Below are 26,891 nucleotides of genomic sequence, written 5' to 3' on the forward strand. Positions count from 1 at the left end.
ATCGCATACATCAAACCAACTGTAGAAAAAGCGAACGATATTTGGATGATTTAGCTCGGATAGTAGAAGTGTTTCCTTCCTTATATCTCTAAGAATTGACGGATTTTTAATTGCAGCTACTGTGTCAATTGGTAAAACTTTTATTGCAACAAGAGAATCAGTAACAAGGTGCTTTGCTTTCCATATGGAACCGAATCCCCCAGCGCCTATCATTTCTACAATTTTGTAATCAGGAAGACCACGCAAAAATGTAATCGAAGGGACGTAATCTTCTTCGATTTCAAAATCCTCTGCATTTTCGTTTGAAGTGTATTTCAATTCATCTGTAGCACATGGGAGTTCTTTCTTTACTAAGCCAAGATTAAGAAAAGTTGACCATATTTCTGTCCTTAGCTCTTGAATTCCGTTTGAATAATAATCAGCAATTTCTTGCAAGCTATTGAATTTCTGATTAATGCAATGGTTGCACTCCATTTATTTTTAACTTATCTAAAACTTAAAAAAAAGCGATTGTTGGCAAAAAGAGAAAAGAAATAATTCTGTGCCGCAAATATAGTAATCTCAAAAAATATATTCAAGCGTTTTTAATATAACTTTTGTTGTAAAATATCACAATCAGTGCTATACAATGAAATAAAGCCAAATTATTAGAAAATTCTGATCATAACCAGCATTTGTTTTATGATATCTCAACATAAAACATTTTTTCGAGAGAAGATGAACTTTGTTAATGAATTCTTCTAGCGGAAGTTTTGTGATGTAAAGGGTTTTAAACACAGTCCATCTGTGAGTAGAGGTCGCCCTCATTTGTTACGCTAGCCTCTTAAACCGTCTGATTCCCTTCCGCCAAAAAATTTATTGATATATCTGTTTAATAGGATTTGACGAATGAAATTTTATATTAAAAAATCGCGTGACCATATATTTAAGAGTTTAAAGTATTTGTTAGAGTTGTTTCTTTAAGGAAAATGTAATAATTGACAATTGAAGTTGGAAATAAGGAATTTGTTTGTTCAAAAGAGATTTCAAAACGAAAACTATAATCACTAAATCATTGAACGACACATGTTAAGAACTTCATGTTGTGAAGTTTGTTTTAATTTTGATATTTTGAAAATACTCATGGTATCAAGTTGATGGTTGTGATAGAAAGTTTAAGTGCATACATAATGTTGGAAAAAAGTGAAGTGTGTTTAATGTATTTGATGATATATTTTCACGAGTTTCAAGCAAAAATGTTTGATTTTTTAAGTCACAAGATGATAAAGAATATTAAGTTTTTCGTTTTTTGTTGATAGCTCGTGTTGAATTTTTGTGAATTGAATTATTAGTGTGATTGTTGCTTTGAGTGGAGCGTCACAACATCGTTGTTTGAGTTTTGTGATTGAAAATACTAAGTGTTTTTGCAACAATTTTTTTTCAATAATTAACGAAAATTCGGAGACAATGTTGAATACTACGAATGAAAAATTAAAGAAGCATTTTTTTTTTCAAAAATTCTGCTTTTTCAATTGCATTAACGCAGATATTCAATTTATCATGATCAAAAATGGTATATTTATATTTTTCATTTTTATATTTGATTTCTGTGAAAATGAATGTATTTTTATGGCATTTTATTTTAAGTTTTTATGCAATAAATTGTGATCATTCTTTTGTGTGGTTAGAAAATCAAAAGGTATTTTCATGAATTGTGTAATTATTCGATAATTTGAATATTTTAGACTTTTAGAAGTGTTAAAGCGTCAAAAGAATGTAACATTAATGATGCTAAAGTTGAAAATTCTGTTTTATGTTGTTGCTCATGTTTCCAACGCTCTTTGCTTCGATTGGATAATGCTTCAATAACAATGTCTTTCATTGCTTGTGAAAATGTAATGAATTGCCCTATTATTACCACAGATAGAGACTCTTTTGTTAACTTATTGTCTTGCTATTTTCATCTTCGGAATCAAGCAATGAGTCTGGTTTATTCGAAAACGATATATTCGTACAATATTTCTTTATCATCAGCAGCTCGAATTAACGATTTTGATTTTTCATTATTCAATTTAGAGCAAAGAGATGGACAAGTTTTTTTGAAGTCAACACAAATTTGTAATTTATGTACAACAACTACTTCATCATTTATATGTACAGGTTTTTGCAAAACTGAGCAAGTTGAAAATTCTATTTTTGCGAATTTAACCGTAATGAGACCTTTCATTACCTCATATTCATCGAGTGGATATGTTGGTTCGTGTTCTTTATCTCATTGCTCGCTCAATTCCGTTCGAGGAACATTTGATGGAGGGATTGTATATGGATTCAAATCGATGAAATTCTTTCATTCAGAAAATAATACTTACGAAAAATGCATTCAACATCCTTTAATTGATATGCGAATCGATAAATTTGGTGAGAAGTCGGATCCCACAAGTCTCATACACTTTAAGCAATCTGTTGTTTTATCTCAAGAAGTTATTTTTTGGACTGACACATTTTTGTCCTGTCAAGCCGGTGAGGATAGCAACTACTTCAGTGGAGGAGCAATCTGTTTCATAGGAAGTCAAAATGAAGATGAAGGTGAATGTTCTCACAACTTGAATTATTCAACAAAAGATACAGAATCAGAAATTCCAACAAAATTGCCTTCTCAACATATTTCTCCAAAAGAAAATTTGCAAATCAATGGAACAAGTTTTTCATTTCCATCTCAGCCAATTTATTTTTCGCCTTCTATCGTATCTTGCAGTTTATTGATAAATGATTGTACGTTTCGAATGTGCAGCGCAAAACTTCAAGGAGGTTGTGTATTCTGTGAGCACGTTAAAACCTTTTCGTTTGTTGGCTGCTTGGTGGAAAACAGTGTGGCGGGTGAATGTGGAGGCGCTGTTATGGTTGATGATTGGACGACTTTAATGATCAGTAAATGCAAATTTTATTCTTCAAATTGCTCCAACGCAGGTGGAGGATTATGGATTGGGGAGGAACACATCACCAAATCACATTTCTCACTTATTGGCTCATTGCCATTCGATTTAAGTTCGAGCGATCCTTCTACAATCGTTCGAGATTGCTTGTTTGAGAAGCAAAATATCAAACTACTTCAAACAGACGATCAATGGATGATTTCTCAGAATTTATCATCAACTTCTATCAAAACGAAAAATCTTCCAATCTTTCCTGACAAAGCTGGTGGAGCCGTGTTTATGAGTACATCTAGCCCAAAGCCTTATTCAATTTCGGGGTGCTTCTTCAGTGAATGCAATGCTCATATTCATTCGGGTCTATTCCTGCTGTTACCTGCATCTTTATCATCTTCGCCTTCCTCAGCAATATCGCATGTCAGATCTTCAAATATTGGTTCTACTAATTCTTCCTTTGGTGAAGATGCTCTTTCAAGGAAAATAAAATTTTGCTGTTTTTCTCGAGGTATATCCATAATGAGAGGTAAAGATGCGGGAATATACTTAGCAGACAATTTTCCTCTGGCTTCTAATCCATTCATTTGTAGTTTTTCAACAACTGAAAAAGATAGATTGTACGTGTGCACACCAAAAGATGTGGAGGAAGGGACTATACAAAGAATGGATAATAGATATTCCACTCGAGATTTCTCATCAACTAGAAAGCATAATCATGAATTGAAAAATATGAAACAAAAAATACAGAATGAAGCATCTTTTGTGGGAAGTCAAAGAACAAATTATCAAATTTCAAGCAACCGTTATGAAAAGAAGCGTTATTTTAACGATAGAGAAAACGAACTAGTTTATCAGTGTTCAGTTAATGACGATTTTCTTCCGCTCGGTTCATTTATCAGGACTATCGATCCAGTTTATGGAAGCGACGGTTCAATAACTTGCGGGCAAGATGAAAGTATGCCGTGTCTTACCATTGGATATTTGCTAAATGCATTTTACAAGTTTCCAGTGCAGTGGCAATTGAATTTGAAATCTGGTGAGTTTACCAAAGAAGATAATGGAATAACACTTGGAAGTATGATGTTGACTCTCGAAGGCACTTTGAAAAAGGGTGGAAAGTTAGAGACTACTATTAAAGCAATTAGAGTGGTGAATGAAGAAACGAATAGTTTCGCTTTTGAAAGCAAAAATGGAGCAAGAAATAAAAACGAACAAAGGAACGAGCAGAAGAACTATTTCGTCGAAATGAGAGGGAACAATCTTTATGTGAATCGCATTGAGTTTGTGTGGAATGTGAAGTCTGCTTTTGGCATGTTTGAAGTTGTAGACGATTCTCAGCTCAGCATGCTTGACTGTTTTATTACTGCTCAAGAGATGGACGAAGAAAAAGTGAGTGTGGGTAATAGAAGAAATGGCGTGCAGAATTCAAATAGGACTGGAAAGGGGAGAGATTTTGAGAAAGATTACACTTTGGTAAAAGATTTAAGTCAGATGCGTGAAATGAACAAAGTTGAAAAGGGTTTTCTTCAAACAAATGATGAACGACATAACCAAGCGCAACAATCCAGATATGCCATTCACGAAGATTGCTCAAAAGTGGAAGTGGATAGAAACGATAAAAATTTGTTTTATGTGGAAAATTCGCAAATAAAATTACAGTCAACAACGATAACTTCTATTTCTGGAGATCTAAATGCACTGTTTAATATAAAATCCAATGTGTGAATAATTGCCTCTGAAATTTTTGTTTTATGTTTATGTGAAAAAAATTTACTTCATAAATCAAATGCTTGCGAATTATTTTTTTTTTTTGGATTATTTGTTATATTTATTCTAATTGTCATGTTTTTCTTCAATAATCGCATGTTATTTTAGAGCTATGACGTAACTCGTGCGTATTTCTTTCGTGTGAACTTTACAAGTTTAACAACCATTCGTGAAAATGTTAGTATAATGACTTTTGAACCAAGCAGCAACAGTTACGCCACAGTTGATTGTATTCTTTCAGAGTTGAAAATGAGTATGTGCGAAATGAATGCTTGTGGAAGTATGAGTGGTAAATTAGGAGGCTGTATGAATGTACTTGCTGCGCCCTCTTCGGATTTCACTCTGAATAATACGAAATTCCACTATTGCTTTCTTCCTCTCGCCAAAGAAAAGGCAATTGAAGGGCAGGTCCAATGTCTGTGCGCTTCGGATATTGCAGGCAAAACAAAAGGGGGAGCAATATTTGTAGATTCTCGAAATATAATTCTCTCGAATTGCTTTGAAACTGAAAATTTATTTTTTCATAGCAATGCTGCTGATATCGGGAGAGACATGTTTTTTATGATGAAAGATTTGAACAATGTTTCGAGAAAACTTGTTTCTTTCACAAAAACGCCTGTTGATTATGATACAAACAACTCTATTGTATTCTGCTATGGCAATTGTGAGTTCCTATTCGACTTTACATATTTGTTCTCTAACATCACGTCTCCAATCTTTGCAGCAACAACGCCGAGTTGTTTGGACTGGATTAATTGTGGGGATAGAGAAATACCATGTGCCACGCTTTCTTACTCACAAGAGCGCTTGAGAAAGATTGAAAATGGAAGAACAAATGTCTATGTGTGGAAGCTCTTGTCATTGAAAAAGATCTGCATTCTCAAAGATGTTGTGGTGAACGGATCGTGTGAAGGAGAAGAAGATGTGATATCCTTAAAAGAGGTATTAAAATATGAGAATGAAATCTATTTCAATCAAAGTTCAACTGAACCGGAAAATTTATTTAATTCCTTTAAAACATTAATTGAAATAAACGGAGCAGTAGATTTCAATAAGTTAAAAATTACGAAAGACTCAATAGAATTAAGTAAATGCATATTTCATGTTGTGAATGCAGACTTCAGGTTGAATAATGTCACAATAGAACTTGGAGCTTCCGATCAGAAATCTGAAGCTATGCTGTTGGGGCAATGTCCTATTGCTCGCCGGGCACACTCTGAACCAATTATTGTTAATGGCAATTGCATATTGTATCTTGAGTCCTCAAATTATGTTTCGAAAAATGTCATATTCCGAACCTTCGACAAAAGTGATGTACATGCAATTGTGTGTTGCTCATCTACTTGCATTTTGAAACAATGTAAGGTTGAATCTTTCCGGTTTCATTCCGCAGGTTTCATTGTTGTAACAACTCAGCATTTGAGTAATGGAATTGAATCAAAATTTTCAAGAATTTCGGATACTTCAAATTCATCTTTATCAAAACTGCATTCTATCACAGAATTTAATTCAGATTCTGACTCTAAAATAAGCTTGGCTTCATTGGAAGATGTGCATTTAATTAACTGCAGTTTTGTGACATCTGCGGCAATAACCGTTGAACCAACTAGCAATGCGTCAGATCCTCTTCTAAGCTTATCTGTTGTTAACTGTTGGTTCACTGGCCTGAATGTGAGCGGAAATGGAAGTGCAATTCTGCGTGTCAAAAAACCTCTGGAAATAAGATTGAACGAAAAAGGTTTTTTAATTATATTTTTATTACTGAGGATTAATCGATAAATTTTTTTTTCTTGAATTTTTATTTGATTTGCAAAATTATGTTGCTTGTTAATTTGATAACATAATCGATGTCTCAGAGAGGAAGAACAACTTTGCTATAAATGCGCCTGTTCCATCAACACAGCCTATTAAAGTCCATTTTCACGGATGCTCTTTTTTCAAGTGCAAAAGTACTGCAAACGATGGCAGAGGGATGATGAGTGTGTTCCTTCCTTCACATTTGAGCTCCAGCTTCGTCATTGAAAACTGCACATTTGCTAGCTGTGAATCAAGCAACTATCTGGGAGGAAATTTACTGAACTTGGAATGTGAAGGTGATATTTGTGATTTTTTGCTGTGTTTTGTGATATTTCAAAAAGGAAAATGTAATGAAGTGAGTGCTGAAATGGTGGAAGAAGAAGGAAGCGAGCAAAAAATGTTCAAAAAAGATGTTAGAAGTACAAAAAATACCAATGCTAACTTGGATAAGTACGACATTAGAAATCCTTTTTTTCTGATTCAAGATCAAAATTGCAGTTCTACTGTTAGTGAAAACAAATTGATTTTTGATCCATCACTACAACTTAATTCATATGGATTTGAGCAAAAAATTGCTGAGGTGATCATCACCGCGTACAATGTGACAAAAGTCTGCCATCCTTGGCAGTTCCGCTTTCATCATATCGAAGGGAATTCAGCAACGTTGATCTTTGGGAAGAATCTTAAAGACGAAAGTGAAGAGATACCCAATCAAAATGCTGTTTTTGCTGATAGCCATTATGAAAGATCTTCAATTGACACGGAAAGTGGTTTTCTTGATCTACATACAAGTATTCTGAATCTGTCATTATATGACAATGTGTATGTAACTGCCCCAAAAGTGCTGAATGGTAATTTTTCGACAAGCAAATCAGTACAGAATAAAGATTCTTGTGGGAATTCTACTGAAACCGCATGTTTATCTGTGGCTCAAGCGTTATCTCACATAACAGGAAATCAAAATAACACAATTTTTGTTGTTGAGAAGGCTATTCTGGATGAGGAGGTGGATTTTACCGACACTTTCTTGGCTGGAATGGAACAGCCTCCACAATATGCATCGTCTGAGCGTTCGGACAAGCGCTTTAATTCTTCATCGAAAACAAATACTTCACAGTTATCCGAATGTTTTGCTGAATTAATTGTTGATTCAGATTTTACTACAGATGCTTCAGTTTGTTGTAAAGGTGACTTGCCAAATCGCTTTTCGCATGCAGCAATTTCTTCCACAAATCTGCATTCCAACGATTCTGTTGGCGATACTCACTTCAGTTTACATCATTCTTCTCTTTCTTCTCGCCCTTTGTTAAGAGAATCTTTCGTCTCGAACAAAGGATCTTTCACAATAACGAACCTCTTATTCACCTTTCGTTCAATCTCTTCTCAGCACAAATCTTTTCTGCTGTCTGATGGAATATCTTTAAATGTGTCTGATTGCTCATTCACTTCAGATTTATCCAAAAAAATGGAAAGAAATTTTCGTGTTTCTTCAGAGCGCTCTTTTTCTGCACCTTATTTCACACTTTCCCAGCATCTATTTCTGATTCGATGTGGAAAAGCTGCATTGAACAAAGTATTAGTTTCGTCAATCGAATTCACTTCATCTTCTCTTATTGAATGTTTGTCTCCATGCGCTTTATCTTTGAACAGTTGTCAGCTCTGCAATTTACGCTCAATTAGTTCAGCATTGATTCATGTACCATTTATAGATGATTCGTTTGAAGGTAATTACATTTATTTTATTGCTCAAACAACTATCCAAAATATATCCAGAATTGAAGAAATTAGCTCAACAGATAAAAAGAAACATTCGCACAAAAGCAATCAAGTTCCTTCGATTTTATCATGTCATCCAGCTGTTTTATATTTTGATCGCCCAAATAGCAGGATGATGATGGAAGATGTGAGAATAGTCGATTGCTTCTTCTTTCAAAGGTCTGTTAGTTCTTCCTCGGTTGTTAGTGTCAATACAATGAATCGCAATTATACCAAGATGGGGGAAGAAGGTGATGAAAGCAAAGGGACTCTGATGGCTATTCGTGCTTCTATTGTTGATGCATATTTATTCAATATTTTCGAGACTAGAAACTCTCTAAATGTTGCATCTGATTGTTCGGATTTAGCCTTTGGTAATTTATTAACCTCTGATAAACAACTGAATTTACAGAATGAAATTCCTTCTGACTGCCTGTGGGCTTCTTCTTCGTTTCACATCATCAGCAAAAAAACAACATTTCTGCGATGCGTTTTCGAAAATTTAACATTTGGTGCTCTTTCTGTAGATGACTCAAATCTGCTTGTTACTGAGTGTTCTTTCGCAAATAACAAGGCCGCATCAGACTCGTTGGGAAAGCTATCTGGCAATTTTTCGGAACACGATAACTTCTATAAAGCAAAATCAGTTTCTTTGCCAGAAGCTTATGGCCCAATTTCACATAACATTTTATGTTCAAACTCTGTTTTGTCTTATTTTATTGGAACATTTGAAAGTGACATTGTTTCTAATGAGTCTCAATCTTTGTGGATTATTGACAACAACTGTACGATTGATTCAATGAGCAAGAGTATTTCAGTGACTTCAATCTTCAATGTCCCTTCAATTCTAAATGTGTCTCTCACAGAAAAAGATGCCAAAAAGACAGGCTTCAAAGAAGGAGACAGCGAAGATACGAAATGGAAAATTCACTTTGCTGGACTCAATCTTGTTCCTTGTGATTTGAGCTTTGGTGTTAGTGCAGTGGCTGATATTGATATTCTTCAAATTAAAAGAATCCAATTTTCCGAATATGTTGCATCAACAGAAGCGAATGGCGAAATATCTCTGGAAGATATATATGGATTGAGTAAAGACAAGATTGAATCATCAACTGTACTCTCATTGCCATTGCATGCATCGAAAAAACCAACGTCGGCTCACTCCTCTTCTACAGAATTGCCTGCTCTATTACCTTCACATCTTTATGCAGTTGTGTTTTATCCATTTTCTGTCTATTCAAACAAACAAACAGTTACTAACAGATATGATGTGAAGATGCTTTTAACAACTGATGAACCCAAAGGCACAGACATGATTTTGATAATTATATGTACAACAGTTTCATTCTTTGTGGTGATAGTTTTCTTGGTGTTGCTTGTTGTTATTGTGAGGCTTCGAAGTAGATTGAAGGAAAAGGAAAAGGAGAGAGAGAGGAAAAATGAATTGAAAGATCATTTTCCTGGTTATTCGTCCTTTACAGAGACGAGCCATAAGAATTCGTTTTCTATTCAGTCAGAATTTTTCGTTCCAAATGACGTACAGCCTCCAATGTTCGAAGATGATTGAAATTTTTTGTTAAACATATATTATTTTTTAAGATATGCATTACCAATCACATCATATCAAAACATTTATGTAAAAAATATTCATGTTTGAGATTTTATAAACAGTAATTAATATTTTTTTTTTTTATTTTCTTATTTGTATGTTAGTTTGCTTGCTTTCTTGTTTGCTTGTTTTTATCCTTTGAAAATATTTTTGTTGCTTTAAAAAAAATTTTTTTTTGTTATTTTGATTGAAAAAGTCGAATAAACTTACGGAAATTGTTGTATTTTTTTTATCTGATTACTTTTATAATTAAGTGCTGTCGAATATTTGCTTTTCAGTTTTCACCAAATTTCAACGAGAATTTTTCCTTTAATATTTTTTGACATCATTTTTTTGTTGATTATTAGAAATATAACTTTCTGGAATCAAATGATCAAATGTTTTCTTGAAAAAAACTTTCTCTCTCTATCTCTCTCTCTCTTTCTTTCTTTCTTTCTTTCTTTCTTTCTCTCTCTCTCTCTCTCTATCTCTATCTCTCTCTCTCTCTCTCTCTCTTTCTTTCTTTCTTTCTCTCTCTCTCTCTATCTATCTATCTATCTATCTATCTATCTATCTATCTATCTATCTATCTCTCTTTCTCTCTCTCTTTCTCTCTCTCTCTCTCTCTATCTATCTATCTATCTCTCTTTCTCTCTCTCTCTCTCTCTCTCTCTCTCTCTCTGTTAAATTCTGAAGATTTATTTAACGATTCAATATAAATTAATATTAATTGGCTAACAATTTCTTTCAAATGGATCACTTCTAGAAAAGTTGAAAATGTTTTTAAATTGGGAATAAAAAATTGTCCATTTTTTAAATCACTTTTAGAAACAAATTTTAAGATTTTTCGATTGTTGAAATAATTTCTTTTCAAAATTGTTTGAGTATTCTTATTTCCACCTTTTTAAAAATCATTGGATTTAGTGAAGATAGTGATTTAAAAAGGAATGCTTCATTAAACCATTTTTTAATGGGTGATTATTTTAGAAATCAAGTAACTTCACAAAAATTATTCTGTGAAAAAATTTCCCTTGAATTTAAACGCCAGAACACAGAAAAATGAAAAGACTTGAAAAAGACATCTTCATCTTATTTTGTGTTAAAACAGATGTTTTAATAACAGTTGCGATTCTTTAAACATTTGAATGAGAAAATTTCGAAAGGAAAACAATCAATCTTTGAAAAAACAATACCACAAAATAAGTTATGATTTCAAAAATTATCACACTAATATTCTTGTAACTCTCGAAAAAAGAACATCTCGAGAGTGGAATATTTTTTATTGAACTGTCACTTTTGGTATTATTTTTGTATTTTGAAAATTATTCATTGTTTTGATTGATTTTTCGCAAAAACCAGTTAGTTACAACAGGAATTTGGTAAAAAAATACTTGGCAATTCAAAAATTTCCATTTTTATTATTGAACTTGTTTCATAATGAAAGAAGTGTGGATTTTTACAGAAATTTGTAATTTTTTTCGTTTGTTTGTATTTTCAATGAAGTGACAATGAAATTATTAAATGAAATGGGGCAAAATATTTTGCTTCAAGCATTTTCATTGAAAAATTATGCACTCTTCATTAACTTTTTTTGATCAAAAAATACAATAAAAATGGGTCCATTTTTTGACATTCGTGAAATGTCATTAAACTTCATGTTTTAATTTCAATGATGCCTGTTTGAGAATATGAAAATCAAATTTATTTTGAAATCTGAGAAAGCGAAATAAAGTTATGAGTGTTGCAATTTTTCTATGCTTTGTGCAAAAAAAGCTTGAAAGTCTGTATTTCCCACCAAATAAGAAAAAAAAATATGTTCAGCAAAAAGAACGTTCGTTTCTAAATTTTCATGTGATTTTGTTAATGTGAAACACTCCTTGAATTCTATTTGTTTTCAATAAAAAACTCCAACATAAAAAATGTGAACGACAAAAATAATTCTTCTCGAAAAATATTTGAAAACAAAAAAACAAAAAAAAACACACTAAAAGATCAAAAATGCTTCAGACATTGTTTTCAAAATTCATATCAGAATTTTATATTTTTATTTTTATGATTTGAAAAAAAAATGTAGGTGATTCTTTTTGATTTCATATTTTTTCTATCAAAATTTTCGAATTAAATGTTTTTCGCAAAAATAAAAAAATCAATTTCATGTTTTAATTAAACAAAAATGCATTTCTTTGTCATTAGGCAACAACGTGTGTTTGAAAGTCAACAATTTGAAAGCAATAAATGCTTCTCTGAGATGGATTTTGCAGAGAAATTAAAAGCAGAAAATAATTCATGCACTTAAAAAATGTTTGACAACAAAAATAATCTCCCATGTATTTTGAATTTTATTATTAATTGATGAAATTCTCATTGTTTTCAGGTTTATTTTATATTTAGACTGTGAGAATTATAATTTCAGAAAGCTTTCCATGAATTTCTCTATCTCTTGAACAAAACATAAAAAAACAATTTTTTTTGTTATTGAATCGTGAGTGTAAATCTTTTTGATTCACATTCTTTCAAACAAAAAAAGACAAAATTAATAAATAAATAAAAAATGATAACAAGTTTTTTCAGATTAAAATAACACTCCTTTCAAATGAATTGGTTGCAATTTCTTCATATTTAAAATTATTGTTTTCTTCAAAAATTCAACATGTCAAATATTTCATTTCAAAATAACACAGATCTTGATTTTGCATTTCGATATTTGTCTATATACAATGTTTTTTGTGATTTCAAAAACAATCACTCAAGTGTTTATGAAACACATGAAAATGAAAATTTTTGATGACTTTTTATGAAAAATGGAAAAAAGTTTTTCTTTAGATATTTTCATTGAAAATTATCGAGCATTGGATGAATATCTTTTTCAAAAAATTTGAATAAGTTAGGTTCATTTTGAGAAAAGCGAATGAGATAACAAAAAAATCATGTTATGATGTTTTCAATTCTCGTTCTTTGAAATGAAATATTTCTTTTTCTTTTTCTTTCTTTCTTTTTTTCTTTATTTCATTCATTCATTCATTCATTCATTCATTCATTCATTCATTCATTCATTCATTCATTCATTCATTCATTCATTCATTCATTCTTCTTTTTTCTTTCTATCTTTTTCATTTTTTCCTTTCTTTTTCTTTTTTTCTTTTTGTTTTTCTTTTTTCCTTTACTAATTCTTTTTCTATTTCTATTTCTATTTCTATTTCTATTTCTATTTCTATTTCTATTTCTATTTCTATTTCTATTTCTATTTCTATTTCTATTTCTATTTCTATTTCTATTTCTATTTCTATTTCTATTTCTATTTCTATTTCTATTTCTATTTCTATTTCTATTTCTATTTCTATTTCTATTTCTTTTCTTTTCTTTTCTTTTTTTGAAGTCTGAAAAAGTCAAACAAGTTTTGAAAGATCTGAATTTTTTAAATTTATAGCAAAAAAAAACCTGAAAGTTAGTGTTTTCATACAAAAAAAGAATTAAAAAAATTTTTTTGTAGAACAAGTTATGATTCATTCAAAAGACATCACCATCAAATGAAAAAATAAAATAATAAATTTAATTATTGGATACCATAATGGTTCAATATTAAATTGTTTGTTTTTTTTTTTTATAATAAAATTTATTCAAAAAAGATAAATAAATTATTTTGAAATGCATGTTTTTTTGTAAGCATAATAAAGAAAAAAAAAAAAAGAAAAGAAATCATTTCAATAACAAATAACATCTTCTCTCTCATCCCACAAAAATGAAAATAAGTTTTTATTTTATGAAAAAAAAAAAAAAAAAAAAAAAAAAAAAGAAAAGAAAGAAAAAAAAAAATTAAAAAATTTCTGTAAACATTTAAGCAAACAAAAATTTTTTTAAAAAAATGATTTTATAAAAAACTAAAAATGCTTTCTATCTCACACAGAAAAAAGAATTTTTAAACTATCACTTCAGATGATTAAAATTTATGTGGAAATTCAATTCGTTGAGAGACGTGAAATTTGAAGCATCACAAATTGGGCAAATAAACACAGATGGTGGCTCAAAAGCTTGATCGCGAAGCTCTTCAGCTGAAGCCTTTTCAATGTTTTCTTCTTCCGCCGATTGAATTTGTTTGTTTTTTGAGTTTTGCTTTGACACCGACTCACTTGACGAAGAAGGCAAAGCAGGAAAATTTTCTTCTTCTCCTTCATTGGCCAACCTTTGCTCTTTTGCTTCAGTTTGCTTTCCTGATGTTTTATCCCCTTCCTTTTGTGTGAAATACTCAAGAGGGATGCTGATTTCTTCTTTGTTTCTTTTTCTCTTCATATTCTCTTTTCTTAGTTGCTCTTCTATTTCTGCCTGTTTTGCGATTTCTTCTGCTAATTCTGGTGTCATTTCACTTGCATCAACGCTAAAGTCTTCATCAAAATGCTGCTCCCTTTCAATTTTGACAAGTTTCTCTCTTTTTTTGCTTCCTTCAGGCTTATCTGCTTCTTCAGTTGTTGATTCTTTATTTTCTGTCTTGTGTTCATCTTTTCTTACGTTTGCATTTTTCTTTGAAGTCTGCTCATGCTCCTCTTTTACAGTATATTCGGTATGTGATTCAAGTTTTGAATAGTCTTCTTCTTCTTCTTCTTCCATTTCATCCTCCTCCTCCTCCTCCTCCTCCTCCTCTTCTTCTTCTTCTTCATTCTCCTCATCATTATCGCTTTCATCTACACTTTCGTTTGATTCATCGTCATCGTATTCATCATTCAATTCTTTCTCTTCTTCATCTCCTCTTTTCTCCCTTCTCTTCGATTTTTGATTGTCAGAAGCTCCTTCTCTGCCTTGATCCTCTTTCGACAGAATATCATACATGTTTCCATCTGATGCATCATCAGTCAAATACATGCTCTCTTCGCTTTCCTCCTCCTCCTCCTCTTCATCTCCTCCTTCTCCTTCTTCTCTTGCTCCACTTGCATTCCCTTCCATCCCTTTCCACCATTGCTTCCGAAAGCCACTGTTCACTCTTTCTCTCCTCTTCTTCTTCACTCTGACAATCTTTCCATTCTTTATTTGCACATTGCTCTGTCCAGAATAAACCGAAGAAGGTGGCTTAAATTCATTTTCCTTTGTTTTTTGGTTCTTTCTGCTGGGTTTGCGTTTCCTCTTTCCTGCCTCTATCTCATATTCTTCGCTATTCTCACTTTCGTGCTTGATTGTATGCACAACGCTTCCTTCTTCCTCCTTTTCATTTCCTTTTCTTCCTCCTCTCCCTCTCCCTTTCCCTTCTCCTTTCCTCTTTTCTCGTCTCTTCTTTTTTATTTCTTTCTCCGAAAGTCCCTTTTCATTCTCCTTGTTTCTCTTCCACTCTGCTTTTGACAGTCTTTTTTCGCTTCCCTTTGAGCTGTGCCCTGTCTTCTTCTTCCTCAACAGCTCATTCAGTGCCCTTTCCTCTTCAATCAACCTCATCTTCCTCTTCTCTTGCTTCTCTGCTTCTTTCATCTTCCATGTCTTCCGCTTTGTTTTCTCCATTCTCAGTTCTTCTTCCTCTTTCATCTTCCTCTCCAGCTCTCTCGCCAGTTCTTCATCTCTTTTCTCCTTCGCCTCTTTTTCTTTCTCCTCTGCCTGCTCCTCCTCACTCAGTACCATATGCCTTCTCCTTCTGTGAATAGCCATCTTTGCTCCAATCACCTGCTCTCCGCACACGTGGCATATATACAGCGTTGACTCGCAGATCGTTTTGTGCGCCTCCAAAAGCAGCCGCGACCCGAAGCACATGCCACAAATGGAGCATTCAGTGGACGCCGACTGCTCAGAGGAAGAACTGGGCGAATAGCAGAGCTCAAATTCTGGCTTATAATAGCTGCATTCTTTGGTTAAATGGGCAGGGATTCCTTCAGCACTTCCTTTCCACCCGCACTCACACAGTACTTCCTGATGCGAAAGAGAGTGCAGACTGAAGGAGGAAAACGGGACGATTTGGGAGCAGACGGGGCAGCGCTTGTTGAAGACTGAGCAATAGCGCTGGTGGACGATGAGCTGAAGTGCGGGGAAGCTGCGGCGGCAGATGGGGCAGATGGATTGGGGGCTTTGAAGTGAGGAGTGAGGTGGTTGAGATGATGATGATGATGATGAATTGGAAGAAGAAGAAGATGATGATGACGATGAAGATGATGATAAAGAAAACGGAGATGAAGTGGAAGAACTTGAAGCAGTTGACAAATTCTGTGAAGATGCTTCTTTTTCATTTTCTTGTTCTTTTTCTCGTTCTTCATCATTTTGATCTTTACAGCCAATATCTTCTGATTTTGATGCAGTTAAAGTGAACTGAAATGACTCAGAAAACCCGCAAACACTCACATAAACAGACGACTGAGAGATTACTTTCTCTGTCTCTGTCTCTTCTTCACATCCACAACTGTCGCTTTCACTTTTCATTTCTTTTTCGTTTTCTTTATCAAATCCTTCTGCTTTTCTTCTTCTCTCTCTAATTGAATTCAAAGAAGGAACAAACACTGAATAGCTGCTGTTGAGCTCAGGAGAGTTATCTGCAAATGAGGACCATTCATACTGTTTGAGTGAAGGATGATTTATAACACGAGATACAAAGATGCAGACACTTCCATTTTTATCTTTTTCTTTTTGTTTTTCTGATGATAAGGTTGATCCTATTGAAGATGGCGAAGGAGATGATGACATGGAACGATGAGGTGCAGTGAAATATGAAGATGAAAACGATGGGGGAGGAGAAATCGAACCTTGAGATAGACGATTTTGAGTTGAAGGTGCTTGCTCGAACGGGGAAACATCTTCCAAATCAAAAATAATATGCTCATCGTCAGGAACAAGGAATTCGTACTCAATCGTTTTATCTGCTTCAATAATTCCTTTAATAGATTCTGGCACTGAATGATACACGGGCGGTAGAGGAGCTGCAGAACGATCAACAATGCACACAGGAGTTGCATCAAATATTGAAACTATCTTTTCAGGTTGGGAATCAATAATTTCTATTGGAAAACTTTGTTGACCAAATGATAGTTCAATTACGCTTCCAACTTTAACTGCATTAAATTTCCCAGACAAAGCATTTGTCAATGCAAATTCTTCATTTTTTATAAATTTGTAAAAATTTTCATTTAATGGCCGAAGAGTAATTGATGTGCATAATGGCAAGGAAAATACTCTATGCACAATAACAAATCCGAAGTCTTGAATTCCCAATTCTTTCATGACCCATGGAGGTGCAAGAATAACTTCCGTATTTGAACATTCTTGAAGCCCAACAAACACTGATTTTTGAGTTTCCATCGAAGTTAATTCAAATCTAATAACGTCATCACTTTCTGAAAAAGTTTGCATTAAACGAGTTGACATCACCCCTGGAACATAAATATGATTTGTAAACTGAATGGTTGATAATTGCTGTCCAGATGCTCGCATTATCGCACATTTGTCAAAAAATGCTCTTGTATAATGAAGTGTCATAACTCTTTAAAGGTTTAAAATAATATTGTTGCTGGCCCCAAAGAAAAAAAAAATAAAAAAAGATATTAAATTATGGAAGCTTCACTCTTTTTTTTTGACCCCAAACATGTACTCGAACTAATGTGTGATTTTTTCAATTTGAGCATTGATTGTTTTGAGAAAGTTCTGATATTTATATTAAAATGGTTTGATCAACATAATTTCTTTTTTTGATAACTGCGTTGGATTCTTTTAGAAATGGAGCCCGACAGACTCCTATCGCCTAGGAAAATTTTATTCGATGAAAATGAGACTGCGTTAAATCATTCTCGTTCTCAAATGGTTCTTCCTCCTCATCGAAAAATAGATTCAACATTTTTCCAGAAGAATCAGGGGTTACAAGAGACAAAACAAAAATCTGTCCAAGAACATGCTCGTCGCCTTTCTGTTGTGCAAACTCCAGCACTCAAATTGATATCTCTTTTAAAAAGGTGTGGATAATAATTATTTATTCTTGTGTCAGTTTTGTTTATGTGATAAAATCAGATTGTCGCAAAATAATTCTATTTCTGAGCGTGACAAAGTTGAAATCGAATCAATATTACCAGGTTTCAATTTCAATTTTTTATTAACTTTTCCAATTCATGAACATTTCATTCCTTAGCGATTGCAAATGAAACTTTATTTGATATTTCAACTGTTTCAAGGAATGATACATCAACATCTACAAATAAAACGTCATCCGATTTACAACACGAGGAAGGGAGCGTGGGCCAAGGCACTGATAAAGCAAAAGATGAACGTGAAACTGATCTTCAAACAGATTATTACAATGAATACATGCAAGAATATATAGGAAGCGCAAATCCTGGACAGAGTAGAAATTTGGAGAATAGTTTACACGAAAAATCAGGCCACGACAGGCATATCAGATCAATATCAAAACTGCATTTGATGAAAACAGATTTCTCTTCTCCTAATGCTCATGCTCACTCATCTTCGCCCTCAGACATAGCAGACGCACTGGAAATCCCCATTCCCCATCATGCATCTGTGTCACCCGCCCAGTCATCGTCATCTCTTCTGACAGACTCTGCTTCAAACCAGCCTTCCTCTCAGTACACATCGCAGTATTCACTGACGCCCGCAAGGCCTCTCCGCAAAACACCAGGCCACTCTGGTTTGTTCGATCCAATACACTTTGCAGTGGCTGCGCTGGAGAAGGACTTCTTCCAGAAGCGGAAGACGATCGCGTCTTTCGACGCATTTCACGACAGAACAAGCAAAACGCCGAGTTTGTTCCACTCGTCTCTCTTGTCTGCCAATTCTTCGTTTGTCAGCAATCCGTTTGGAACTTCGTCCTCCTCCTCCTCCTCCTCTTCTTCTTCTTCTTCTTCTGTTTCTGGCACTTCGACTCCTTACTCTGCCTCTGCAAACCCATCCACCGCTAATCTTATTTCCCATTCACACGCATTTTCCAGCCGTCCTCCTCCTCTTCACATTCCTCCTGCTCCTTCTTCTTCCTCCTCATCTTCTTCTTCTTCCACTTCATTCGTCTTCGACCCGTTTGCTGTCGAATCCCCCAACGAGCAGTCAAAGGGCTTTCACGAAGTGTTCGCCTCTGCCTCGCAGTGCGACCTTCTCCCTTCTCATTCTTCCCTCTCCATCACAGCCTCCTCACAAAGTGTGTCTTCTTCTGTGCTCCCCACCCCCATGTCTGGTCTTATGCTCTCCAATCCATCCATTCCCTCTATTCATTCCATTCATTCCATCCCGTCTATCCCTTCCATCCCTTCCATTCCAACCATTTCTGCCTCCTTACTCTCCCAGACCTCGTCACACCAGCTGAATAATCATCAGCACAGCAGCTGCAACAGCAACAGCAACAACATTCACAACAACCTCAACAACTTCAACAGCCTCAATCACAACAATAATAATAATAACCACGTCAGTTTCAGTCACCACAGCAACATTCACACTCAGCAGCAGCTTCAGCAGCAGACACAACAGTCTCTACAATCACAGCAATCTCAACAACAATCTCAACAGAAGCGTCCTCACTTCCTGTCAGGCGATGTGCTGAAGCGAGGCAACTTCTCCAAGTCGTTTTTTGTCCCTTCGTCGCTCCACCTCCACCCGTCCTCTGCATCTCATCCGTGTCCTCACTCGCCTTTGCTGCTGCCTGCAAACGCTCACGAATTTGTTTCTTTTGCTTCGTCATCATCTTCTTCTTCCTCTTCTTCCTCCTCCTCCTCATCTTCCTCTTCTTCTTATTCTGCTGCTGCTGCTGTATATTCTGGCCAGTCGCTTTCCTCACCGAATTCACATGCATCGAGCTATCAAGCGCTGCATCTGCAGTCTTCAGATGCACTGAAGGTAAACATGCGATCAGCTGAGTCTATAAACCATGTTTCATCACCCATGTCACCATCGTCTTCTTCTTCTTCTTCTTCTTCTTCTTCTCCATATCCCCGTCATTCTGTCATCTCCTCCTCCTCCTCTTATTCTTCTTCTTCACCCAAACTGTCTCACGAACACGAAGCTCATTCTCCTTCTTCCGCTGATCTGAGCAAGCATTCCACCACTTCTGATTCAATGACTTCTCTTTCTTCAAACAACGCCTCTGCCTCCAACGCCCGCCACTCGTCCTCCCTCGCGCTAATTTCTCCGGTCTCTCTAGTTTCTCCGGTTTCTCCGATCTCGCCAATTTCTCCGTTCTCGCAGGTTTCTCCGACGTCGCCTTTGTTTATGACGCCTTCTTCGCCTGCTTATCTTTCGCCTGATTTTCGCCAGAGTCCCTCTGAACAGCAGTTCAATGAAGATAACACTGTGAAAGAAGGAGCTTTTGATTCTGTTGCATCGCCTTGTGAAGGATCAACAGCAAATGCAGCAGCAGTGGTGGTGGTTGATGGAGAAAGCGGAGAAAAAGAAAAAGAAAAAGAAAGAGAAGGAGAAGGAGAAGGAAAAAGAAACATTAGAGAAGAAAAAGAAAGAGAAGGAGAAAAGAAGGAGAATTCTGTTTCTTCTTCTTCTTCCTCTTTTGCTCATTCAGAACCATTTGGATCAACTTTACATTCGTTTGCGCCTTCTTCAATTGCTCAGATGATTATGATGAGCCAAACAGACAACAAAAATGAGAAAGAAGGAGAGAAAGAGAAGAAGGAGAAGGAGAAAGAGAAAGATGAGAAGATAAGGAAGAAGCTGCTGAATTTGACAGGGATGGAGAATACGAAGGAGCAGATGATTAAAGAGGCAGAAGAAGAAGAAGAAAAAGAGAAGGAAGAAGAAGAAGAAGAAAGAGGAAGAGATGATAATGAAGAGGACGAGTGGTTGTTTGAGAAAACTGAGGGAAAAGAAGAATATGAGAGAGAAGGGGGAGAAGGAGAAGGAGAAGGAGAAGGAGAAGGAGAAGGAGAAGGAGAAGGAGAAGGAGAAAGAGAAAGAGAAAGAGAAAGAGAAAGGGAAAGAGAAAGAAACATTAGAGAAGAAGAAGAAGAAGGTGAAGAAAAAGAAAAAGGAAAAGAAAAAGAAAAAGAAAAAGGTGAAGTTAAACCAGAAGAAGAGGCAGAGAGGAAGCTGAAGGAAAGAATAGCGAAGCTGTCTATGCTTGTGGAAGATGAAGAAAGAAGATTGAGTGAAAAAGGAAGAAGAGGAAGAAGAGAAGGAGGAGAAAGAGGAGAAAGAGAAGAAAAAGAAGAAGAAATACAAAATGAAAAGTTGAATGAAAACATGAGTGAAATCGCAAAAATGACTGAAAATGTCAATTTAAATGAAAATTTAAACGAAAGCTTTAACGAAAAAGAAAAAGAGAAAGAAAATAAGGATGTTCAAGAGAACATGAAAGAAAAAGAGAAGAAGAGTGAAGGAGAATATCAAAACAGGCAAGTTTCCTTCAAAAATACTCGTCCAGGCTCTTTTGTGTATCCAATTGGCTATACGCAGCAGAAGGGGATGAAACAAACATCTTCTTCTGTTCCTTCTTCTAATGCTTCTTCTTCTTCTTCTTCTTCTTCTTCTTATGCTTCTTCTAATGCTGCTTCTGCTTCTTCAAATAATTCTAATATTTCTTCTAATATTTCTTCAATAAATCCTGCATTGAACTCATCAAGTTCTTCTTCCTCTTCTTCCTCCTCCCCCTCTTCCTCCTCTTCTTCTTCTTCTTCTTCTTCTTCCATCTTCACTCCCAAAAACAACATCGTCATCACCTCCTCCTCCTCCTCCTCCTCCTCCTCCTCTCCTTCTTCTTCCTCTTCTTCCTCTCAAAAGATTTCTTCTCCTTCTCCTCTTCTCATTCATCCCATGTTAGACATTCTAACCCAATCTAACGAAGCAACACTGAAAATGAGCAAATCTTCTTCTACTGGAGTTATTAATGGCGCTTATCAATATTCTAATTTTTCTTCTTCTCCTTCCTCTTCTTCTTCCTCTTCCTCTTCCTCCTCTCCTTCTTCCTCTCCTAATTCTAAATCTTCTTCTGTTCCTTTATCTTCTTCGCCTCCTTCTTCATTCGCTTCTTCTTCCTCCAACAGATTCAATAGAAATCACACACACAACTCACAAATCATCATTTCGCCTTCTTCTTCTCCTCCTCTCCCTCTTCCTTCCTTTTCTTCCTCTTCCTCTTCTTCTTCTCATCCTTATTCTTCTTCTTCTTCTTCCTCTTCCTCTTCCTCTTCTTCTTCCACCCAATCACTTTCTTCCTCTTCCTCCACCTCTTCCCTCTCCAACCTCATCGCTCTTTCTACTCTCCCTCCCCACACTAAAAGAATTCCCCTCCTCGCCCGCCGGCACTCGATGAAGATTTCTCCGCAGCCGGAAGAAGACGAGCTGATAAATCCGATCTTCGCCTCGCGCCAGCCGCACCTGGCAAAGGGCTTATTTAAGAGCGACGAAACACACGCGCAGGCTCCGCCTCAGCATCAGAACCAGAATCAGAATCAGCTTCAGTATCAGAAGGGACAAAAGACGTTGAGGGGGAATTGGAACGGGAGGAGGAGGTTGGGAGGAGAGAGGCAGAACGTGAGTGGGAGTGTTAGTGGGAGTGGTGAGGGGGATGTGGTGAAAGGAAAAGATGAGAAATTGGCTTTGCCGCCAGAGTTGGATGGAGGGAATGGAGGGAATGGAGAAAAGGGAGAAAGAGGAGAAAGAAGAGAAGAAAAGCTTGATGATGACAATGATGATTCTCTTGTTATAGCAGAAGGAGATAGAGGCAAAATAACTGCTAAGTCAATTAAGCTGACAAGTTCAGAGTCTTCTTTGTTATCACAGCGATTGATAGGAAAAGAAGGGATTTCAATGAAAATGATGAATAGAATGCAAGAAGGGGAACTAGATATGGATGTGGATAAGAAGAGGGAAGGAAATGGAAGCTTAAGCAGAAGTATTTCTGTTTGTGATGTGAAGGAGAAAAATGTGAAAATTTGTGATTTTCAAAGGGAAAACGGAATAAAAGAAGGGGTAAAAGGAAAAATTTCAATGAAAAGTATTCAAAAACAATCAGAAATTGGAAATGGAATGGAGAAAGAAGGAGGAGAAGGAGAGGAAGAGGAAGTTGAAGAAGAAGTAAATAAGCATTCGTTAGCAATTCCTTTAACTGATTCATCTTTGGTTGATTTGAGAAGCAAAACTGAAGAAATCGAAAATGATATTTCTTCTTCTTCTTCTTCTTCTTCTTCTTCTGAACATCTTTCTTCAAGCCACAAGACATCAACAGATTCACATATTGCATCATCATCTTCCTCCTCTTCTTCTTCTTCTTCCTCTTCTTCCTCTTCTTCCTCTTCCTTTTCTTCCTCCTCTTCCTCTTCCCTTCTCTCCTCTCTCCTCTCTTCTGTCGACTACTCCAAAATCCCTTCTTCCTCTTTTATTTTGGACCCTTCTTTCCTCTCTGCTCCTTTCGAGTATATGTCTCCTGTGCCTCTGCCTTCCTTTGACTTTGCCTTGTCCCCCATCCAGAACGAGTTAACTCAGCAAAACGAGGGAAATAATGTTGCTTCTTCGATTTCTTCTTCCTCCTCCTCCTCCTCTTCTTCTGATTCATCATCGTCATCTTCTTCCTCTTCCTCTCCTTCTCCTTCTCCTTCTTCTTCTTCTTCCTCACTCACTTCCACAAATGAACTCTCCATTCCTATCACATTCTCATCTTCTTCTCTTTCCTCTTCCTCCTCTTCCTCTCATTCTTCTTCCTCTTCCTCTTCCTCTTCCTCTTCCTCCTTCCCCATCCCTTCCAAACCCCCGCACAAACTTAAACGCCGGCAGAGTTTTGAGCTCTGCCACGATCCCATTGATGACTACCTCCCTTTCATCGACCCAGTACAGCTGCAGATGCAGGTGCCCTTGTCTTCTGCAGTTGGCTCTATTCCACTCAGGAGAAGAGGAGAAACGATGATATCAGTTGCGTTTTCGCAGGAGCTGGATGTGTTGAGGGAGATTGGGGTGGGAGAGGTGGAGGAGGAGGTGTGGAAGATGGAGGAAGGAGAAAGAGGGGAAGAGGGAGAAGGAGAAGGAGAAGGGGAAAGGGAAAGGGAAAGAGGTGAAGGAGGAGAAGAGGTGAGGGAGAAGATGGAAATGATTGAGAAGGAGAGGGAAGGGAGAGATGAGAAAGAAGAAATGGAGGTGATGGAAGAGAAGGATGAAAGATTTGAGGGTGAAGGAGAAAGAGAAAGAGAAGAAAAAGTGAAAGAGGAGGTGGCAGAGGTGGAGGAAGAGAAAGAAGAGGAAGAAAAAGATAGCGAATGTGAAGAGAAGAAGGAAAAATCAATTGTCAACAGCGAATCACAAGAAAACAATGATATGAAGAAACTGAATGAGTTGAAGGCGAAAGATGATGAAGCAGAAGCAGAAGCAGAAGCAGAAGAAGAAGAAGAAGAAGATGTCAATGCAAATGGAGTAGAAAATTCTACAAATGTGACAGAAAATAATTCCTCTAACAATTCCAGTGTGTTTGATGCTTCATTAAATACGCATTCTTCTTTGTCCAGCATTTCATATGACTCTTCAAATCCTTCTTCTTCTTCTTCTCCGTCATCATCATCATCTTCTTCCTCTTCTTCTTCCTCTTCCTCTTCTTCCATTTCTTCTTCCATTTCTTCAACCTCATCAACCTCATCTATAACTACCACATTTTCAATTTCTTCCTCTTCTTCCTCAATCGCTGCCATCCCTCACATTCCTTCTTCCTCTGAAAGCGGCTCATTGTCTTTTCAGATTCCACTCACATCAAGTAGTTCTTTGAGAAGTGATGATCAAATACATCCGATTAATTCTTCTTCTTCTTCTTCTTCTTCAAAACCAACTGTATCTCATCCATCCTCCTTCACATCCACAGCTGTTATGCCCTCTGACTTATCTTCCTCCTCTTCTTCTTCCTCTTCTTCCTCTTCCTCTTCCTCTCCCCTTCCTCCTCCTTCTCCTTCCCCTCCTCCTCTCCTCCTCCACCACCGCTTCCTGCGCCCTCCTTCCCTTCTCTCAGACCTCACTTCTTCTGAATGGACGTTGCTCCGCTTCGCAATGCAGAATCTCTCTTCCCTCTGTTTCGACACCATCCTCGTCAACCAGCTCACACATGGACATGCTCTGTGTGTTGTCGGTTTTGCCATCTTCCAGCGGCATGGCCTTCTGCAGCGGTTTGGCATCAGCCCGGAGAAACTTGTCGGTTTTTTGTACAAGTTGGAGCAGTGCTATCATCCGAACCCGTATCACAGCGCAATCCACGGGGCAGATGTGATGCAGTTCATTCACTGGATCATCACACGCAAAGGACCGCATATGACTGTGTTCAATGAGCTGCATCTGCTCACTTGCTTTCTGGCGGCGGCTTGCCATGATTTGGGCCATCCTGGTTTGAACAACGACTTCCTCATTCAGACAGATTCGCCGTTAGCGCTTGTGTATAATGACATTTCCCCGCTTGAGAATTCGCATGTGGCGAATGCGTTTCTGCTGATGAAGAACAACCCTGAGTGTGATGTGCTGTCGGAGCTGACGAAGCTGGAGAGGCTGCAGGTGAGGCGGTGGATGATTGACATGATCCTTGCCACAGACACCAAACAGCATTTCCCCATTCGTTCTCGTGTGGAGGCAAAGATCAGAACAGCAGCTGAATTCCCCTTTTCTCCGAAGACGAACCAAGAAGACCAGAAATTCCTGCTGCAGCTGCTTTTGATGACGAGTGATATCTCAAACGGGCTAAGGCCCACACGGATTGCGAGGCGGTGGTCGCTGAGGCTGATAGAAGAGAGCCACAAACAGGGAGATTTGGAGAGGGCGAATGGGATTGTGCCGTCGAAGCTGACAGACAGGACGCTTGCTACGCCGAAGGAGATGGGCTCTGGACAGGTTTGTGAGAGGAGAGAGAGAAAAAGAAAGAGAGAGAGAGAGAGAGAGAGAGAGAGAGAGAAAGAAAGAAAAAGAAAAAGAAAAAGAAATGAGAGAGAGAGAGAGAGAGAGAGAGAGAGAGAGAGAGAGAGAGAGAGAGAGAGAGAGAGAGAGAGAGAGAGAGAGAGAGAGAGAGAGAGAGAGAGAGAGAAGGATTGAGTTTGAAATAGATAATTATAGTTTTGAATAAACGTGATTATTGAATGATAATGAGTCATGTTTTTTTTTTTTTATGTGGTTTAATATTTTGCTCTCATCTTCGATTTTTTTCTTTTCCTTTCAAAATTTTCTTAATTATCTTTTTTATCTTATTTGTCTAAACTTATTTATTCGTTCACAAATTTTGAATCAGATTGCATTTCTTCAAGGATTTGTGGAGCCATTGATAGAAACAGTGGACAATCTGCTGATGTGTCTTGATCCCTGCCTTTACAACATCCATGGTGTGCTATTTTGATATGCTTTTTTATTCTTTTTTTTTATTCTCTTTCTTTCTCATTTGCTTTTATTTAAACAACTTATTTTATTTTTCTTCATTTTATTTATTTATTTTTAACCAATGAAACTTTGTATTTTTATTTATTTTTTTGTTAATAACTTTCTCTGTATTCCATTTTCCTATGATTTTCATTTTTTTTCACATTTTATTTATTTATTTATTTATTTTTAATAATAATTCTATGTTTATTTTCACAACTGGAACGAACAAATCATTTTTCAGTGAATGTGGCGTATTGGGAGAGAGTCGCTAAGGGAATAGAAGAATGGCCGAAAATGGAGGTTGATACAATTGAACTGAGCAAGCTCAACATTCCTTTCTCGCTCTGATAAAAATTAGACTGCCTTTTGTTTTCTTTCTTTCTTTGCTTATTTCTATATATTTATTTAAAAACTTATTTAATTTCTTATTTATTTATTAATTTATTTATATTTATTTTTATAATAATTATTATTATTTTATTTTCAATAGATATTTCCTTCATTTCACAACCTTACATCTGCCTAATTTTTATTTAACTGTACACACTTTTTTTGGCGTTTTAGCTTTTCAACTCTTTTTTCCAGTGAAACTTTTAGTGGATTGAAAATATCCGTTTTCTAGCATGAGACAAAAGTATCAAACTTTGTTGACTTTTTTTTCCTCTATTGTTTGTCTAATAACAGATTAAACTTTTTATCCAATCAGTACAAATGATTCAGATGAAGGAATTTCAAATTATTTATTTGTTGGAAATGCATTTCTTACCATGTGTGCTTGAGGAAGATGTAGCAAAAATTCTTGCTGA

The 26,891-nt window shown here is 36.1% G+C and overlaps 5 protein-coding genes across 5 annotated transcripts in view; 3 read left to right on the plus strand and 2 right to left on the minus strand.

Moving 5' to 3' along the window:
* MONOS_6577 (uncharacterized protein) overlaps window positions 1-474 on the minus strand; it is a gene marked incomplete at its 5' end in the record, with an annotated part of 16,109 nt that extends 15,635 nt beyond the window's left edge. Inside the window, one exon of the mRNA XM_067876818.1 lies at window positions 1-474. This exon is cut by the window's left edge and continues 15,635 nt beyond it. Coding sequence (XP_067720476.1) covers window positions 1-474 — 474 coding nt within the window.
* Window positions 475-2,762: 2,288 nt separating this feature from the next.
* Window positions 2,763-5,238, plus strand: MONOS_6576 (uncharacterized protein; the record flags this gene model as incomplete). Its single annotated transcript, XM_067876817.1, has 3 exons — window positions 2,763-4,625; window positions 4,782-5,088; window positions 5,201-5,238. The coding sequence occupies 3 exons, from the start codon at window positions 2,763-2,765 to the stop codon at window positions 5,236-5,238; spliced, it is 2,208 nt and encodes a 735-aa protein (XP_067720477.1).
* Window positions 5,239-7,506: 2,268 nt separating this feature from the next.
* On the plus strand, window positions 7,507-10,669 carry MONOS_6575 (uncharacterized protein; the record flags this gene model as incomplete). The annotated part of the gene is made up of 1 exon (XM_067876816.1): window positions 7,507-10,669. One exon carries the CDS (start codon window positions 7,507-7,509, stop codon window positions 9,790-9,792), a length of 2,286 nt encoding a protein of 761 aa, XP_067720478.1. The 3' UTR covers window positions 9,793-10,669.
* A 3,068-nt stretch (window positions 10,670-13,737) lies between these two features.
* MONOS_6574 (putative Ubiquitin fusion degradation protein UFD1) lies at window positions 13,738-17,319 on the minus strand (the record flags this gene model as incomplete). Its single annotated transcript, XM_067876815.1, has 1 exon — window positions 13,738-17,319. The coding sequence occupies exon 1, from the start codon at window positions 17,245-17,247 to the stop codon at window positions 13,738-13,740; it is 3,510 nt and encodes a 1,169-aa protein (XP_067720479.1). The 5' UTR covers window positions 17,248-17,319.
* A 165-nt stretch (window positions 17,320-17,484) lies between these two features.
* MONOS_6573 (3',5'-cyclic-AMP phosphodiesterase) lies at window positions 17,485-26,736 on the plus strand (the record flags this gene model as incomplete). Its single annotated transcript, XM_067876814.1, has 5 exons — window positions 17,485-17,717; window positions 17,773-17,834; window positions 17,891-25,566; window positions 25,958-26,048; window positions 26,327-26,736. The coding sequence occupies 5 exons, from the start codon at window positions 17,485-17,487 to the stop codon at window positions 26,431-26,433; spliced, it is 8,169 nt and encodes a 2,722-aa protein (XP_067720480.1). The 3' UTR covers window positions 26,434-26,736.
* Between the last annotated feature and the right edge of the window lie 155 nt (window positions 26,737-26,891).

This window comes from Monocercomonoides exilis (genome assembly GCF_001643675.1).
Source record: "Monocercomonoides exilis strain PA203 chromosome Unknown scaffold53-602328, whole genome shotgun sequence".
NCBI lineage: Eukaryota > Preaxostyla > Oxymonadida > Polymastigidae > Monocercomonoides > Monocercomonoides exilis.